The following is a 19,192-nucleotide window of genomic DNA, read 5'->3' as shown; positions in this document are numbered from 1 at the left end:
CTTCTTGGCCACAAGGGCACACTGCTGGCACACGGACAACCTGCTGACCAACGGGACACCGAAGTCCTTTTCTGCAGAGCTCCTCTCCAGCAAGTCAGCCCTAACTTGTACTGATGCACGTGGTTATTCCTCCCCTGGTGCAAGACTCTATGCTTGCCCTTGTTGAACCTCATCAGGTTCCTCTCTGCCCAATTTTCCTGCCTGTCCAAGTCTTGTGGAATAGCAGCACAGCCTTTTGGTGTGTCAGACACTCCTCACAGCTCTGCATCATCAGCAAACTTGCTGAGGGTGGACTCTATCCCATCATCCAAGTCACTGACAAAGATATTGAACAAGATCAGACCCAGCACCGATCTCTGGGGAACACCGCTATTTACAGTGCTCCAACTAGACTGCACCACTGATCACAACCCTCTGAGATCTGCCATTCAGCCAGATTTCTTCTTGCTCAATTTTCTGTAAGCAATGATGGATCAAACGTGTTTGGTCTCCCCAGAAGCTGACTTTGTCCTGACTCTGCCTGATCCTCAGAGGTTACAGCTGGAGCATTTGCCCAGTGTGGTGGTCCTTCAATAAACTCACCCCAGCTTGTCTGTGTCTTTCTTCTACAGGTGGAGGTCTAAAACTTGATGCGACACTCCAGATGTGTGTCTACTGATTGCTAAATAAAGGTGTGTTGATCATTTCTGTTAATCTTTTGTTCATATACCTCAGGTTCATTACAAGAGATGCTACACAGGACAAGATCCCTGTGAGTACATTTCTGGAGGCTTACCACTAACAAATCCACTTGTTACTGACCTACAGGTAAAGTACAGCCAATTACTTGCTACTTGAGCCCAATTATACAAATAATTGTTTTATCTATCTCAATGTCCACCAATGGAGAACATAATATAATCAGTTGGATACAAACTACTGTGTGAGAGGATGTCAAATACTGTGTTAAAATCATAGTAAATGATATTTACTACTCTCTTCTCATCCTCAAAAGTAATCATTTCATCACAATGAGGAAACCAGGTCGGATAGGTGTGATAAGCCCTTGGTAAAACAACCATGGCAGTTTCCAGTCACCTCATCATTTGCACACCCAGAACTGTCTTCCAAGAGTACTAGCTTTGCAAAGCTAAGTCTAAGTGAGGCTGACCAGCTTGTAGTTCCCAAGGGTGATATGTTAGCCTTCTCTGAAGAAGAATATTTGCCCTTTTCTAGCTGCTGGGACCTCTTCTAATCTCCATTAATTATTATTTTTTAAATATCCTAATTAGCTTCTTTTTAGCTATCCTAATTATCCTAATTATCCTAATCCCAGCTACAACCCTTGCTGAACACTAAAGAAAAGTTCTGATCATGTTTATATATAAAGTAGTTTTCAATTATTCTGAAAACCAAAAAAGGTACCCCACTCATTCAATTCGTTCTTTCCAAACATAAGCGGGTGCCCAGCAGGTAAACAAGAGACAATTGGTCACAAACTGGAATACTGAAGGTTCTGTCTAAACATGATGAAGCACTTCCGTATAGTGCAGGTGACAGAGCAATTGGCACAGTCTGCCCTAAGAGTCTGTGCAGTTGCCTCCTTGGAGATCTTCAAAACCTGTCTAGATGTGGTCCTGGACACTCTGACCTGAGTGGCCCTGCTTGAACAGGGGATGAACCAGAAGACCTCCAGAAATCCCTTTAGAACTTAACCATTCTCTAATTCTGTGATGCTAGATAGGACAGATCAACTTTGACCATCTGCTGCCTGATACACATCAGATTTCTAAAAGTCCTTCTGTCTTTGTAAGACAGACCTGAGACAACAGGTTTTTCTGCCTCCTTGCTCTAGATATCTTACTATACTTTTTTTTATCTCCCATGATGTATTTTAATTGATTGTCTTATGTATCTTCTTTTCAGTGTCTTTATGAAGGACTCTGCTAAAGTAGGCTTTTTGAGAAGTCAACCTAGGTATATTAACTGGTTCTTGTTCATTTTCTTTTGACACAGATTATCAACACACAATTTTCACTTTGGAGTTCTATTTGCTGTTACAACAAGGTTCATCTGACTGTAACTCCCATTGTTACAAGTATATTTGTTAATAAATTACTTTCTTACAAAGACTAGAGCCCCAGGAATTAAGCAACTATATGACCTATAGTCAAAATCTGTTAACAATGTAGTATTTCTGTTCTTTATACAAGTATATAAAAAAAAGTGTCAGAAAGGTATCTCTACAATGCAGAACTGATACAGATTACATGCTGTAAGTATGACCATTCCTATGCTTCAAATAAACACTATAAACCCACTGGAAATGTGTAAATTGTCACATTGCCAGTCTTGCACAAGAATTCTTTCTACAACACTTACCTTGAAAGTCCAAGAAATAGCAATTGTTATATTCACTCTGCTGAAAACTTTCAACCTGCACACTATCACTGGCATAAACTAACAAATGAGTACCAGGCTAATCTCTCACAACGCCAGTTTCATCAATTTGCTCCAGCACACTCTCAATTCAGTATTCAAAGCAGTCAAACCGGCCAGTACATCCACCTATACAAATAAATGCTAGAGTTCTACTACTACTACTACCTACAGCAATTGCCAGCACAGTTATTGCTGCCTGGTATTCAAATCATTTTTTTTTCTTAAATTCCTGTATCTTTTTTTTTTTCCCTAAGTATATTTAAGACACATATACAGCAGCACACACAACTTTCTTTATTTAAAGGTTCTATTTCTACATTTTTATATCCTCTAAAAAACGTCCCATAACTAGCTTTAACTAAAACTATTATTCCTTAACTCACTCTCACTTCCTGAGTGAGAAGGTTTCTTGACAATTACAAATACAACCTCCTTTTAGTCTTCTTGGAAAACTAGGTATACATATTCTTGCATGTTTCTCTTTCACTGCCCTGTAAGAAATCATTTCACGCATTAGATCATAAATACAGAAACTGAAGACATGCTCAGTTCTCCCAACCGCTGTGCTTCAAAGGGTGAAGAAAAACAGAACAATGTATTAACTTTTTAAAACAAAATTCATCTTCATATAAATACCATTTAGCCTTAAACTCACTCAGAACTATGTATTTTCATTTATATGACTCTCCCCAGACATTTTTTTAATTTTCAAGATAGAGCGCTATCATATATTTATGTATTTTAATGCCTCTAAAACAACACAGTGAAAGACATTCTTACTTAGATGTATTTCAACAATTAAAATTTTTACTATTCTACTTCTACCTTATTAAAAGAGACACTCTGCTCCAATGGATTAAGAGTATTGGCGGCAGCAGCTGCAGCTGTAAGTTGTGCAGTTAGGGCTTGTAACTGAACGACAAGACCAGCATCGAGGGCTTGAAGTAGCGAAGGCTGAGGTTTCTGCTGCTGTATCTGCAGTGTCTGTATCAACTGCTGAAGCTAAAAGAGAAAAGACAACAACTACATTAAACGAGAAATTTTTTTAAATATAGCCTTTTCCCCTTCCAATTAGGAAAAAACCTCATGAACGTAGTATTGTCTAACCTATGACTATTAATTCATCTTAATCCATTTTCATTTATGGCAAATTATGTTCCCACTTACTGGCCAATTTGTTTTCAGTGGCTGATAAGACATGCAGATGCTTCTTCCTCCTAACTTGCTCTGACAGGTTGCATGATGACCATTCACCACTCAGGATTTCCTGTTTTCTAGGTTTCCCTCTCTTCTGTTTCTCCAGTTTGATTCCTTCTCACCTGAAAAAAATCTGTTAGCCTACTCCAGCTTCCTGAGGACCCATCTTTATGAGGAAAATTTTTTTTCTGTATTATCACTTGTAGAGCAAATAACTGCACTGTAGCTAGATATACTTGAAGCCTATATTAAGAATTTCTGCTTGTGTCATTTGGTAGGTCCTGAGGAAAATCTCAAGCTGAAACTCAGGACTGCATGTGAAGAATGCAACTGCCATGCTATATGAACCAAATAAGAAGCAAATTAACCATGAATTATCAATATAACTTAACTTCCTTAATTGGCATTATATATAGCCCTTAGGATAAAATGTGGCTAGGGCAGTTAATGAGGTGCAATGTGGAACCAGAAGCTGCAACTCTGGGGCAACAGATGCCCAGTAAGAACCCCAAACTCCTCTGTGCAATATGGCAAAGAATAGAACAAAGAGCTGAATCTGCTTTTCATATTAAAAAAACAAAAAACAAAAAACAAAAACAACAACATCAAAGTATGGGCAAAGGTATATGTTATTTTTCTGTTTGTTTCTTTTTAAACAACCATATTCTGCAATCCAGAAGAGGTCCTGGATTACACTGGAAAAAATATTATATATCATCAGAGGAGGAACACTCAGAACTGCAGTGAATACTCCAAAGTGGACTTAAAGATTTTATCAGTTTATTAAGATACCCTATGAGTTGCCTCCTTCAAAGCTAGAGAAGGAAAATAAAATAATTTATCTTCCATAAAAGCTTTTTAGAACAAACGTACCGAAAAGAATATCCAATTGCCCACAGTGCATCACATTTTTCCTGCCCCAACTTTCTGTTCATAAATATATATTTTTAGAGGAGTTGTTCCACTAAGGAAATAAAAGGCAAACTTTATTATGTGCAGAACTGTTCATCTGTTGAACAGAGATGCATTCATTAAAGTGTACAATTTTATCTTAATGCAAAAGGAAAAGGTACAATATCTATGGAATGACCTCCTGAAGTATCTCAGAATTAGAGGAAGCAGTCCTTTCACATTCCACGTGATAGACCCTTACAATCTAATTTTCGTTATCTCTGGAAAAGCATTGAGCAAATCCAGGCAGTTCAAACTCTGCTGACATAAATGCCCAATTATCTTTAAGTTCATGTCCCATCTACTCATGGGGTTCAACACTATGATATTAAGGCTTCAATTGCTCCCTTTTTACTAGGGTTCACTAGAAACTCTAAGTTGATTAAGTCAATCTTCACTATAATGTATCAGAAATGCTCAATCATTTTTCAAGACTATTTTTAAGGTCACCTTCTGATAACATGAATTAACTCTTCCTGTCCTTTAAGTACAGAATCCTTATTCAGCAAAGCCTCTGGAAATGCTTCAGTTATTGTTCTACTTTACTAAGAGCTGCACTAAATACTGCAATAGACATAGCTGAATAGCTTCCCACCTCCTTCTTGGTTGTGCCACAAAAGATGAGCAAATATGGCATGTCCACCCTGTACATTGCTCTGCGTAGGAAGGAATCAAACTGGAGAAGCAGAGATGAAAGCTCTAGAGGGGGAAAATCCTGAGTGGTCACCATTCCAGCTGCATATTCTTGCCATTCACACCTTTGTTACTCCTATTCTCTCCTATATTTAGACTCTTATTTCACCTACACGCATTGTCATCCACAAAACAGTATCTCAGAATGAAATTCAAGTACTTTGGAGCTCTGAGGGTAAGCGGAGTGACCTGGAGAACAGGAAGGAGAGATAGACAGAGGGTGGAAACTTTTACAGGAAGCTGACTGACTGCGCTCAGCTTCAGGCTGCAAGGGCAAGCAGTTCATCCCATGTTGTGCTTCAAGACACTTCAATGAGTTGAACATTCAGAAACTGAAGAACACAAAACTAGTCACTTCTAAACAAAGATTTTTTTAATGTTGCAAAATAAAAAACATATTTAAATGTTTTAAATTTTTTAACATTAAATATGTTTTTTTATTTTGCAACATTCAAATATTCAAATTCTGACTGAAATATAAACAAGAGAATCAACACACACGATGTACTTCCAGAATAAGAACGTTTCCACTATATAATTCTATGCAATGTTTAGCTTCTTTGGGGTATCCAGCAAAGAAATATTCTAAAACTGGCATTCTATTTCATACTCATATTCTTGAAAACTTGGCACTGCTCTGGATTTAGTGATTTGCGATATTAAACAGAAAAGAAATTATATGTATTATAGTCCACCTTATCTGAAATCACATTCTGGGATACTTTCAAGGAACAAAGAAGGTTGGTTATAAAAGGTAACAGAAATTTTGGTTTACCCAGAACTTACTTGTGATGAACAATCTCATGGGACAGTTAATACTGATACCGGACAAAAAACTACTAGGTACCAAGAAAGCAGTATTTCTTTAAGAATACCTTAAAGACAGAGTATCAAACAACTTACAGTGTAAATGCCTACAAAATATTCACCTGTTGGCCCTGGGGACTCTGTAAAATCTGTGCTACAGCAGCAAGTGTATCTGTGTTAGCAATCTGAGACACCCAAGGATCAGGTAAACTTTGCACCACGTTGGCTGGAGTAACTGGAGTCACAGGCGTTCCTAAAAGAAAGAAAATTCAAAATGACGAAATATTTTAATGTACATTCTTAGAAATAGTGTTGGGGGAGAGGGGAAACTGCTGTAAAAGAACTGATCAGACATGAATGTTCCCATTTATTTTCTAGAGCAATCACTTCTGGACTGCAAGAAAACAAATTACAAAGAAACTCCAATCTTCCTAGGACATCTCAAGTCTACTTACTGAGTACTGAAAAACTCTTCCTTAACATGAACAAATACTATTTTTCCCCCCCACACACAGAGCACACAGAAATAAAACAGATTTACATTAGCGTTCTTCAAGAAGCAGCACTGTGAGAACTGTGTAACAGCAGTTCACAGCTCCTTCCACTACTGCCCTATGGCAACTACTAACAATGGCACTGATGAATGCAAAATACGAGAGGAAGGTGTCAAGGAATCTAATAGGTTTCACACAGTAATCCAAACCCTTCAGTGGAAGCAATATCTAGCAATTGGTAATTAATAGTAATCCATTCAGAAAAATCAATTAGTCCAAAATTTAGTGGGATTACACTTTATATTCGGGAGGAACCTTGTGGTTTCTACTAAATTCCAGCCTGCAGCAATTGGATTCTTTAAGACTGCCCATTTAATCACTCCCTCCTTTATTTTTTTATTTTTTGCTCCTAACATTTCTTCATGAGGAACTCTGGAGCTATCTAATTTCCTGCCATAATCCAGAGTCACCCTTCATCCCTGCAAATACTCTTGCTTTTAGCTCAGAAGTAGATATATGCTGATGAATGTCAAGTGAAAATATAAACTGATTACCATTTAAAGAGGAAATTGCATCAAAATTCAAAAACATTACAGTAAAGTTGTGATTTCAACATTTTAAAGTAATCAAACTAATGAAAATAAAATAAAAAAAAAAACATTGGGGATAGGAAATACAGTATGTACAAGAACAGGAATTGCTGCATATTTATAGACACCGCTGAAAAACAAGATTATCCATCTTCTTGATTATCAACAAGTGAACAGCAAAATGTGAATAATAAAATCATGTCCACATGTGCTAAAAATTAGTTTTATAAATAAAATTTCCCATATATCTCTATCTTCAATGAAAAAGTCTCTACAAAATGAAAAATACTGAAAAGCCACCTCCCTAGCATATACTCACAAAAGTAAGATGGTCAAGAAGGAATAAATAAAAATGTTACTGTTAGGTAACTCTGGACATACTCCATGAGCAGCTTCTTGCCCACTTGATTTTTACTCCAAAATAGAGAGACGAGGAAGAATGTTTGTAGATGAGCTTCTTTTATCAGTGTTGTTTTTTTTTTTTTCCCTCAAAATCTTTGCCTGTTGACCAGCAAAAGATCACTCTCTGACTTTATCTAAGCAGCATGTTCAGTACTAGACATAGCAAAAAGATACTGATCGGTTCTCTTTTCAACTGTAAATCATCTTCTTTTTTGCCTTAAAGGTGCAAAAGTAGGTCTTACCGCACTGTTACTCAAAATAAAATTATCTAAGATACATGGTTGGAAAGTAAATACAACAGGCTTCGTTCTGTTTTTGCTATTTTCCTTACCTGAATGCTGGCTATAATACACTATTTTCTGAAATTCATTTGATTTACCAGTGAGGGTTGTTTTTTTTTTTTTCTGCATGTTAACAGCCAAGGTACCAAAGATTACACAAGGGTTTTGATACAATGTGATCTATCCTATTTTAATCTGTTTTGTTTACCTGGTGTATTGTTGCTCATAGCAGCAGTAGTGCTGGGCAAGACGGGGGTCACAACCGGTGGAGGAATTCCTGCTGCCATATCCAAGAGAGGCTGAATAATTTCACTCTTGAACACGTTATTCTTCTGCCATAAGTTTAGCACTCTAACAATTTTACTCTAAAGTGATAAAAAGGATAAGAGAAGACCTGTGTCACGATTATATTCCTTGTTATCATGAATTATCAAAGTTTTAACTAGCAATGCCAAACTGCTTAGACTGAAGTACCTTTGGATTTACAAAACACTATGAACCTTAGGAAGAGATACATCAAAGATGTCTAACCCATGAACCTAGGCTGACATATACAGGCTGTACAAAACACACACAGGATATATACGTTCTTTAGGAAAAAAGTACTTAATTTAGAGTTACTAACTAATCTGATTATATGCATCTTCCCCCACCACTATTCTCAGAAAAATAAAATTGAAGAAATACACATAAATGTGTAAGGAGACGTTTATCGTTAGGTCCTCTCTAATAAGCAAAATATGAGATCAACATCTTTATTCTTTATAGACAACATACTAAAATTGCTTTGATTAGAAAAAGTTCAACTGTTTTACCTTGTCATCCCCAGGACATCGATACAAGTTCTGAAAAGTGCTGATGATGTTATTGCTGAATCTTGGAGCAAATACATCCTTCTCTTGTCCAAACTGATGCCGGGACTGTCTCACGATAGAGTCAATGACATATAAACCAGGCACCTTGTATTCTGGTTTGCACTAGAAATAAAGATAATTCATAACATTCCTACATCAAAAATAATACAAATCATTAATGGCAGACTGAACAAAAACAGCTCAGTCTGATTTTCAAATGGGTCCAAGTACTATCAAAACGTTCACCATTTAACATATTTTACTGAAGTACCAAACTATCTCAAACAGAAACAGTTAACCCTTAGTGTTCAATATGTCACAGCTACATATACTCAACATATATGTATATGGCTTAAATTTCATTTGCTACCAGTAATGAAACAAAAAACCTCTTTTGAGTCTGCCTATTAAAAATCAGCAACAGCAAATCTTTTTTAAAGTCATTATTTTAAAAGATGTAGGGTAGTATAAAGCACAAATTCTTAATAGTATTAGAACTATGATTTAAAATACATTTGTGTTTCTTGGAGATTAAAAACTAACATTAAAGTTAACATTTGCTCATTTTGCATCATTCTCTAGTGTGTGGTATATCCTTTTCCAAACAGAATATGAAAATAATAAAGTAGACATCTATTTCATTAAGAACATACCACTGATACTTATTTTAAAACTGTGGAAAACTTGCATAATTTACAAACAAAAATGTATGCACTTCAATTATTAACACAACTTTAACAGAACCTGAGATGTTCTATACACAAACCTGTTGCATCATATAAAAAAGATTTCACTGCTTACAAGGGTAATATTGTTTTTATTAACATGATAACATTTCCTTTATTTAAAATATAAATTCCCTGGACTATTAGTTTTATTATAGCCTATGTGTGTTTTGGAAAGGGATTTGCTAGCATCTGCAACTTTCATAAAGCAATTATTTGGCTCAAAACATGGTCTAGGGTTCGCAAGTGTGGTATCTTTATTTTGAAGAATATGTGCCATACATTTAAGAAAACATATATTATAATATTAATACATAATCGGATGCATTACGAAGTCATAAGAAAACAACTTCCATGTATTTTAGCTATTCATATTTTAGCTAAACCATTATAAAAGTTTTCTGGATAAAAGCTGTGTCCAGCAGTGTAGCATTAATAAACTAACTTCTCTAGCTTGTCTGAGAAAATAAAAAGGCAATTCGATCACAGTTTATTTGTATTTAAAAGAGGAGAAGAAATTCAGTAAAAAATGATAAACTGAACTATCAAGCACAATGCAGGCAAGGAGAACAGACTCCAAAACCGTAATCCATATTCTAACTGTAGATAAAATGCAGTTTTATTCATGAAAAATTAACTGCTCCAAGAAAATAAAGCACAATAAAATTGTTATTTATGTTCTTAAAAGTAATACTCCATCTTACCCCGAAGTAGTGTTAGTATAGCCATATTTATTTAATTTACAGAAGCTGCAAAATCGTAAAACGCCACATTTCACACCACTCAAGAGATAAGGCTGAGTTGTCATCTTAAATATTAAAAACTTAGCTGAAAACCTGATAGAATAGCAAAAGCAACTGTCACTCACTGGACCACTTTCAATTGTTTTGCTGTTAAGATTTTCATAGGCCTCTTTTAACAATAAACAAATATACACAGAGAAGTAGCTCTAACACTGTATCTGCAGTCATTGAAATCAAAGTGTAACATAAATACAAAATGAGGACAAAGTATTTGTTTTTCTCCATCAGTTATGACCGTTTACGGATTAGTAACAGAAATTGAACGCAACTGAAAACTGCTGTGGGGTAAAAAAAACTAAATTCATAATCATAAAATCATAGGGGTTGGAAGGGACCTCTGGAGATCATCGAATCCAACCCCCTGCCAAAGCAGTTCCCTACACCAGGTCACACAGGTAGGCGTCCAGGTGGGTCTTGAATATCTCCAGAGAAGGAGACTCCACAATGCCTCTGTGCAGCTGTGCCACTGCTCCGTCACCCTCACCGTAAAGAAGTTCTTGTGCACATTCGTGCGGAACCTCTTGTGCTGCAGTTTCTGTCCGTTCCCCCTTGTCCTGTCTCCACACACTGCTGAAAAGAGTCTGGCCTCACCACTTTGTCCCCCACACCTCAGATATTTATAAACCTGGATCAGGTCCCCCCTCAGTCTTCTTTTCTCAAAGCTAAAGAGACCCAGTTCACTCAGCCTTTCTTCATAGGGGAGATCCTCCAGGCCCTTCACCATCTTTGTGGCCCTCCGCTGGACTCTTTCCAAGAGATCCCTGTCTTTTTTATACTGGGGAGCCCAGAACTGGACACAGTACTCCAGATGAGGCCTCCCCAGGGCAGAGTAGAGAAGGAGGATCACCACCCTTGACCTGCTGGCCACGCTCTTTTTAATGCATCCCAGAATGCCATTGGCCCTCCTGGCCACAAGAGCACACTGCTGGCTCATGGTCAACCTGTCATCCACCAGGACACCCAGGTCCCTCTCTACAGAGCTCCTCTCCAGCAGGTCAATCCCCAGCCTGTACTGGTGCATGCAATTATTCTTCCTACATACCAAAGACTCAATAGCACTGAATAACATGTACAATACATTCTCTGTGAAAACACCAAATATTTGTTCCTGACTTACCTTTTGAATGAATTTCTCAACGCTCTGCACAACATGCTTGTAGAACTGCAAATTAACAATAGTATTTCAGTACAGGAGAAAATCCTATGATGTGTATACTTGTTCAAGTCATGCAGCATTTACAGTAAAGCAACAATTAGAAACTTCAGTCAATTAACCAGCAATGCAACACCTACAGCTGAATATGCTATCTTCCTCAGAAGATTTAACAGCATCAGAAAAAGCTAATTGCACTTTCTTAAACTAATGTCCTTATTTAGTAAGCAAAGGTAACTGCTTCTTCAGAAATATACTGTTATTTCAACATACTTGACTGAAGATGTTAGCACAACACTACTAAGAAAAGCATTTCACTCTATTTTATTTTCCAAATGTTAACTTTAAGAATCCAAATGTATGAGAAAGACTTTTTAAACATCCATTGAGTACTTCTTCTTTTGAGTTGTCCTATTGGTTTCTTTTCTTTTCCTGCTGTACTTTTTAAAAACCTCTTGCACAACCGTAATAGCTCTACATCATCTTAATAAACACCCTACAAAGTTAAACATTGTTACTGAAAGGATAAGCATAAAGCTTGACCTACACTTTTCAATATCCCTTACAATGCACCAAGCCACATCTCAAAGTGAGTCTGCAAATGCAGTAGTTACTTTATATCCTCCTCGCCTTGACTGTAGCAAGGTGTCTGTGGTCACAGAGAAGTCATTGTTGCATTCCCACAATACATTACACTGGGTGTATGGTCTGTAGTTCCATAACTACAAGGGTTAATTTCTATGTGATAAAACACATCGCTCCCACATACTGAGCTTACACTCAGTTCCTGGCACACCATTATAGCATCAAATATCCTAAGGCTGGAAGATTAGGTACCAAACTGATAGCTACAAGGTAATACTGGAAAAAATGGAATTAAAACTTCTAAAACTTTAGCAGTTTAATGTCTTTGAGGACCATTTTATTCAACGGTGAAAATACACAATGAAAATCTTGAAACAGACATACTATTATCCATTTCAAGGCTTCCAAGATTCTGGTATCATTTAATTTATAGAATTATTTATTATTAGCTTGGGTAAAGTTCAGTACAAGTTTCTAGCATAACATTGCAATGCATACACTCTAATTTAGATAGACTTATTTAAGAAACATAATAAACTCCATTCTTCAACCATCAATTTCCTCCCTCTGAGTCACATAGAACTCCAGTGTAGATGTCACCAAATAAAAACATATCTACCTTCCTAGAAGAGATGTGTACATATGAAGACCATAAGGTAATGTATTTTTTGCTTTTATTCTATGTTGTTTTTTAAACTCTCCAGCTTTCACCAAGTATTTGTTTTAATGCTTAGTACAAACTGTGTACTCATTCCTCCATTATTTTTCACTGCTGTTTTCTGCTGCTTTGCTATTACTTGGCACTTACGTAGTTCTACTCTGTGGCAAGATTAGTCTTCAGTTAGAGTTGTAATGCTAGAACTTAAAAATATTTTTTAATCCAGGCAACATCAAAAATAAAATCTGCAAACAAAACACCTGAACAGGTATGCTGTGGAATTTATGGGCAATTAAACAGAAGCTGTCCAACTGTACTGATTCAAAGGCACACATATCTTAATTGTTCTGAAAATAAATAAATAAATAAACAAACATCTTTGCGTTTTGATATTTAGCTTTTGTCAGGCAATTTTAGGTTTTCCTTTTTAAACTGAGGAAAGAAAGCTGCCTTTCAGATCAACTGATAAGTCAAGTTGGTACAATTCTTTCTCACCTATGACAACCGAAAATGAAATTCAAACAACAAACTAAGTCCTCTATTGCACCTTTGAAAATCTCCTCACTATCACACTTGATTATAACTTGGCAATCGTGCAAGGGACGAAGGGGAAAAACTTTCAGCAGGAAGTTCTGTAAGGTATTCAGGTATTTTGTGAGAGGGAAGAAACTGTAAGGAAATTAAAAGAAGTAAGTCAGGTCTTCACCTTTATAGCCTTGATTGCTGCCTTGGTGATCTGTGTCATTTTAGCTTTAGAAATGGGTGGCTTATAATCATTCAGCGAGTACAGCTGCAAAACAAAACAACAACAAATGGATCAGAAATACATTCTACAATTGCACAAGGTATAAAAACACAGTATTTTTCATAAGGAAATACCACTTTTGAGTTTCATCTGATTTTACATATATATATATATATATCAGAAAAGAAATTCCCATTTAAGACAAAATAAAAAGGCCCAATGAAACATAATCTAACATACAAAGTGCTTAAAAGACAACAGGATTCTCCTTCCAATGGACACTTAGTTTTATTAGCACTAAATACAGCAGACATCCAAAGGTGAAACATCAAAGGAAACACATACGATATTCAAATATGATAGCTCTCATTATGTTTTCCTTTCTAGGTCAAAAATAATAACACACTTGATGACTCTCTTGAAAACATAACAGATACTTAACCAAATACTTATTATGTGCATCATCGCTTGCCTGCTGAATCTTATCTTTTTACTTTCCATAGAAGAAACACTTTCAGAGAACAAACAGGTAGCCTTTGTGCCACTTAACGGAAAAACTATAGACTCAAATAAATAAACATACTAATTCATAAAAACATTTAACCAAATTCCACCAGAGTTCTAAATTTTAAAACAGCTTTGTAACTTCCTATCTAAATATCAGAATAGGCAAAGTACACAAGCTGATTTGCAACACTTTTTTCCAAATATGCAGTAATAACATTATTTTTTACTTGTGCATGTACTGCCAGAAGCAATTCAGTACGATACTTAGCAGAAATTTGCTACATACTGAGAGCTGTACAGGAACTAACTTCATAGCTCTGACTGATAGGTGGTAATTGGAAGCAACTCCTTCCTTCACATTGAGTCAGGAATCCTTCATCTAAGGCTGTCTGCTTGCTATGAAAACCTCTGATTATTTGCAACATTTTGTTTTGAAAACAACACTGCTCTTTAATCCCTTGGCCCTAGATTTGAACTAACACTGTACTATCCAGTATTTGCTGCTTTCACATGCAAAAAAAACAAACACAAAATGTCAAACCAGTTTTAAGGATGTTCTTGACTTAGCTAACACTGTTTGTCTGCTAGAAATGTAAAAGTTTAGAAGTGCATTAGCTTGAAAATGGAGCCCTGATAAGGAGAACAGCCATGCAAAGAATTTTTTTTCCTTAAAAAGAAAACTCAGAGTTTATTCCGAAAAACTGTCAACCTCTGAAATAAAGTCAAAAGATCACTCACTTCTACTGTATACTCTAAGCAATGCAATATATTTAATTCTTTAGCTTCCTAAGATTCATTCAATCTCAGGCAAACAGCTAACTAGGAAAACCTAATTCAAAATGGTTTACATTTAGTAAAGTAACATACAAGAGTAAACAGGATCATGTGGTGGAAAGAATTAAGACAATTGTAAATATGTCAAAATACATCATGCTCTCCATGCTCCTTATAATAACTTATTGTTTTGAAGTTAACAACAAGTTCCCAAGAGAACTTCTATATATTCTTTCCTATAAAAAATAGTTTAACTAAAACTTGCATACTTGACAAGAAGCGAACTGGTTTCTTCTCTGTTTTACACTCATGTTTCAGTGTTCAACTTTTAAGTTAACCTTCAGTTACTCACTCGCAGGTGACAGTGCAGGTCATTTTTGTCCTGTGTAATAGCCTAGCTTTATATGTGCCACTACAGCTAAACTGTTTCTGGGGAGCGCCAGAAACATTTTGCTTACTTTCATGCAGTATGCCTCAGTTTGCATGCTCCTAGTCAGCATCCTCAGAGCACAAGCAGGAGTGTCACGCTAGCTACAAGAGCAAGACTGAAATCAGCCTGAAAGTCAGGAATCCACCTTGCTGATCCAAAACTGATCAAGAAAAGATAGGAAAATATAGGAACTTCTTGATCACAGACATAAGTAGCTATAAAGAGGCAGAAATGCTGATTCACATAGACGTGCTGAGAGCACACATGACCAGCCCATCAGCTCTGAAATCATCACAAAAAAGGTGGACAGGGCAGTTCACAGCACACAGCACGGAAGCACGGAACAGTTGCACTGATTCTGAAGCTGCAGCTATGTGCAGTCAGGTGTCTTAGTATCACACATCAAGGATATGCCCAGAAACAACAGGAGAATGTGGGATGTTGTTACAGCATCCCATTACTCTACTCCAGGTAGCAGAAAGTTATTTGTCTTTATGTCTTCTATTTCGAATTATGTGTCATTAAAAGAATAAATGAACCAAAAGAAACAGCAAAATTAGGAACAGAATTCTCTAGAGAGGCTTTTTGGACTATGGCTATACCTGCTGCTGGCTGAACAGCTGTTGAAAACAAAATACAAATCCTAAATCAGTACTTGGAAGAAGGCAAGACAAAATAATAATTCTTAATTATTTTTCCTTAAGGTTTTAGGAAGCTTTCATTTCTTATAAACATTTTATTTTGAAAATAACATTCACTTGGCAAGCTAGTGATTTAGGCTTGTCAGTGCATGGCAGAAGAACTGTGAAGGAGCAACATCTGGAACACTGCAAGAGACAATGAGGGCCCTGTTTGAAATACCTACTTGCAATTTTGCAGCATTAAATGCAACATTTTGAAGAAAAACAAATAACTTACAAAATGTTTGTTAAAATGTAATTCAATTATTTGCATTGTAAAGGATTTACCTACAAAACCACACTTTCTGAATATAGAAATCTGGACATGTACAAGTGCCTTCCCTAAATACCTACCTACAGCACCATCCACAGGAAAGTCATACATCAAGTTTACTAACAGTCAAAAAGGAATATCCCTCCACTAGCTCTAGTGCTAGGCTGGTTCAAGAGGTGAGACACGGATGACATTCAAGCAGGGATATTTTGTTTTTATTTTTTTTTTCATCTAGCACACATGATTATCTAAGATGGTAGGCATGCAAAGAAATCAAATATATTTCAAATCTAGTTCACATAAAGCAATTGCATTTATTCAGGATTATAAAATATGAAAATAAAAATATTTTATTTTTATTTTTAAAACTTGCCTTTCCATTCTGGCTCATTTTTTTCATGTACACCCTCTGAACAAACATATAGTCAAAACAGTTTGCTGTAATTATTTCCTGATCCTGATTTTATAAGGCATTCACAGAAGCTCTCTAAGCAAACCAGGAAAAGCCACCAATAAAGCTCAACAGTAAAATCAGGGAAATGAACTGAAGCAAAATGATACAATTCTGAGCATCAGAAGTGGAATGCAAAAGAAAAAAAGCTCTGGCTGGTAAGCTAAGTGCAAAAAATAAAGCACACAAGTTTGAAAAACAGTAAGCATAACAATAAGCCTTTTTCAAATGACAGAAGGAAGGAAAGACATATTAGTGGGTTCCTCCAGGGCCAAAAGATAATCAGTGCAAACAGGAGGACTCATAGGAGAGAAAATCCAACAGAAGAAGAACCCACCTCTCCTCATCCATTGTTAGACCTATGCGCTAAGGAAAAACTCTGGAGATCTCCTTTACCACAATCTCCTTCTAGTGGCAAAAAACACGTTTGCAAAGTGAAAAATAATGGACTGCGAGAATTAAATTCTGAAGAACTCAAGAATCAAAAACCTGCTGCTAGCTGCCATTTTCACTTCAAACAGCTTCAATCTGGTAGCGCTGAAAGACTGAAGAGAAAGAACTGAAAAGGGCTCAAGGGGATACTTAGGAAACAATGTATCAGCTAGGTTCAATATTTGTACCAGAAAAAAAATATATACATTTCTCCAAAGAAAAGAAATACTGGGCATGGATAATTCCAAGCAGCTGTTGAAAAAGAAAAGCCACAATTCAGGCTGTTGTTCTTTGAAAGGCTCCACAAGTTACAGCCCACCTGGAATACCAGAAGACATTTATTACACACCTCTCACAAAATGCTCCAAAGAAACCAGGGTCTCCTAAACAGGCACCAGCATGACAAATAAGCTGCTCCTTAAAGAAAGTCAACAAATCATTTGAATAAATCATTTTATCTGTAATCGTAACTCATTTTGTTTACAATAAATGGAAGAAAGTCCTATCTGTGCTGGGGACTGTGCCATTCTGTGTGTTCTAGATAGGAAAGATGAAGTCTGACTATCAAAAGTTGCCAAGGAACAACAGTGATACGAGCAATAAAAAGGTAGGCAAACTAAATACAAGCACACATGAAGCAGTGGAATTTAAAGCAGACTACTGGCATGCAGGAATGAGATGTACTGGTGCAGGAGACATTTGTTTGAAAGTAACAGCTCAACAGACAACCAGAAAAAATCTCACTAGTAAAAGCAAATGCTTTTAGAACCACGCCATTATTTAGGTTACTGTACCAACCTACAGAGTACTCCTGACCTTAGTATTTCTGGAATTTCCTCCCCTCTAATCTCCAAGTTTTGCAGGAAATCATTAGGGTTAATAAAACATATGGAGAAGCTTTTAAGTGAAGAAGAAGGGTGGTTCTTTGGCCTGCAAAAAGGACTTCTAAGGTAACAGCAGATGCCAATACAATCCTGAGTAGTGGGAAGGTCACACTGGGAAGGATGGGGGGACAAAAAGACATCAGCAGGGACTGAGCAGAAACCAAGCTGGTGAAGGTGGTTTGAGACTGCTGTGTTTTACTTCCTCCAAGAATTCCCTGCCTCGGAGGGGAGCTTTTGTATGCCTCACAGGGATGTGATTCACTCTTAGACACTTAGTAACATCTTGATACACATTTGCCCAGATACTACAACTAAACACACCCACTCTTTTAAATGAATATAAAATACAGTCAGCGATCAGTATGTAAGTATGAAATGCAACTCTTAATTATAAAGAACTTCCTCAAATGAAGTTTAAGCTTTATCACATCAGGCAGCTGCATTTTTTCTTCAATGGAAATGAAGTTCACTTAAAGAGTAGTGAAAGTGAAATACTGTGATCTTCCTGTGGCAGACGAAACCAAGAAGTTTCAGGGTTTTTGAAACAAGCTACTCACATTTACAAGCTTGGAAGAAGAAATCACGGGAGCATACACACAAACCGTAACACAAACTTAAACATGCTTAGCAGTTGAACCCCACGTGCCTCACCAAATTTTGAGTAAAATCTACCTAATTCCATCACTACTCCTTTATCTGCTTATCTCAATAAGCATCAGCACACACCAAATGTTGAAAAAGACAAAAACTGCCAAGTGTTTCCTTATGCATCATATGCCTATCAAGAGATATCTGGCCACTCATAAAACCTGCTTTCTCTGCTTATATTCATAACTTCACAGTTGAAATGACTTGCATACTTCAAGTGTTTGCATAATTTCTTTTTACATGAAAAAACAGTAAACACAATAACTTGAAGCACTGCTTTGGTGAGGTACCACACTTCCAAGTCTCTTTTAAAACTGTTCTAAAAGAATAAAAAATCTTCTGAGAACACGGCATGTCTATCAACAGTTGATGAAATACATACATATCTGTTCAAAATCTTATTCAAAAATGACCTGATGATATTGAATCAACTTGTTGCATCCATTTAGTATTTAGTATTCATTTTAGTATCACTTAGTAGTCAGATGTTGTACTGGTAACTAAAAAGAATATGCTTATCCAAACAAAAGTAATCTTCATTTCTCAGCTATCTTAATATCTGAAGGGAAGAAAACAGTCTTCTGCCATTTGCCCAGAAGAGAGTACTACTACACAGAGCTCTGTATTCACCCAAGATTCAATCAAACATGAAAAGGGTCTCCTGAGAAATGTCACCAGATAAAAAAGATAAAAAGATAAAAGATAAAAGAAAAAAAGATAAAAGATAAAAAAAAAAGAAAAAAAGATAAAGAT

At 36.4% G+C, this 19,192-nt stretch overlaps 1 protein-coding gene across 6 annotated transcripts in view; it reads right to left on the bottom strand.

Annotated features, from left to right (window-relative positions):
* SCAF8 (SR-related CTD associated factor 8) overlaps window positions 1–19,192 on the bottom strand; it is a 144,889-nt gene that overhangs the window by 109,612 nt on the left and 16,085 nt on the right. For 4 of the 6 annotated variants that reach the window (XM_065732409.1, XM_065732400.1, XM_065732384.1 and 1 more), the window contains exons 2-7: window positions 13,321–13,404; window positions 11,336–11,380; window positions 8,652–8,813; window positions 8,045–8,201; window positions 6,192–6,322; window positions 3,247–3,423 (exon numbers count right to left, since the gene is read on the bottom strand). In XM_065732409.1, coding sequence (XP_065588481.1) covers window positions 3,247–3,423; window positions 6,192–6,322; window positions 8,045–8,201; window positions 8,652–8,813; window positions 11,336–11,380; window positions 13,321–13,404 — 756 coding nt within the window. Of the gene's footprint in view, window positions 1–2,361; window positions 2,666–3,246; window positions 3,424–3,588; window positions 3,699–6,191; window positions 6,323–8,044; window positions 8,202–8,651; window positions 8,814–11,335; window positions 11,381–13,320; window positions 13,405–19,192 lie in introns of those variants that run through there. The other 2 variants (XM_065732418.1, XM_065732427.1) reach the window with 2 other exon arrangements.

This window comes from Cyrtonyx montezumae, unplaced genomic scaffold (genome assembly GCF_038088225.1).
Source record: "Cyrtonyx montezumae isolate F1298 unplaced genomic scaffold, pur_monq_1.0 scaffold_0, whole genome shotgun sequence".
Lineage (NCBI taxonomy): Eukaryota > Metazoa > Chordata > Aves > Galliformes > Odontophoridae > Cyrtonyx > Cyrtonyx montezumae.
The sequence above is the reverse complement of the archived record's forward strand: the minus strand, read 5'-3'. Positions and strand labels throughout refer to the sequence as shown.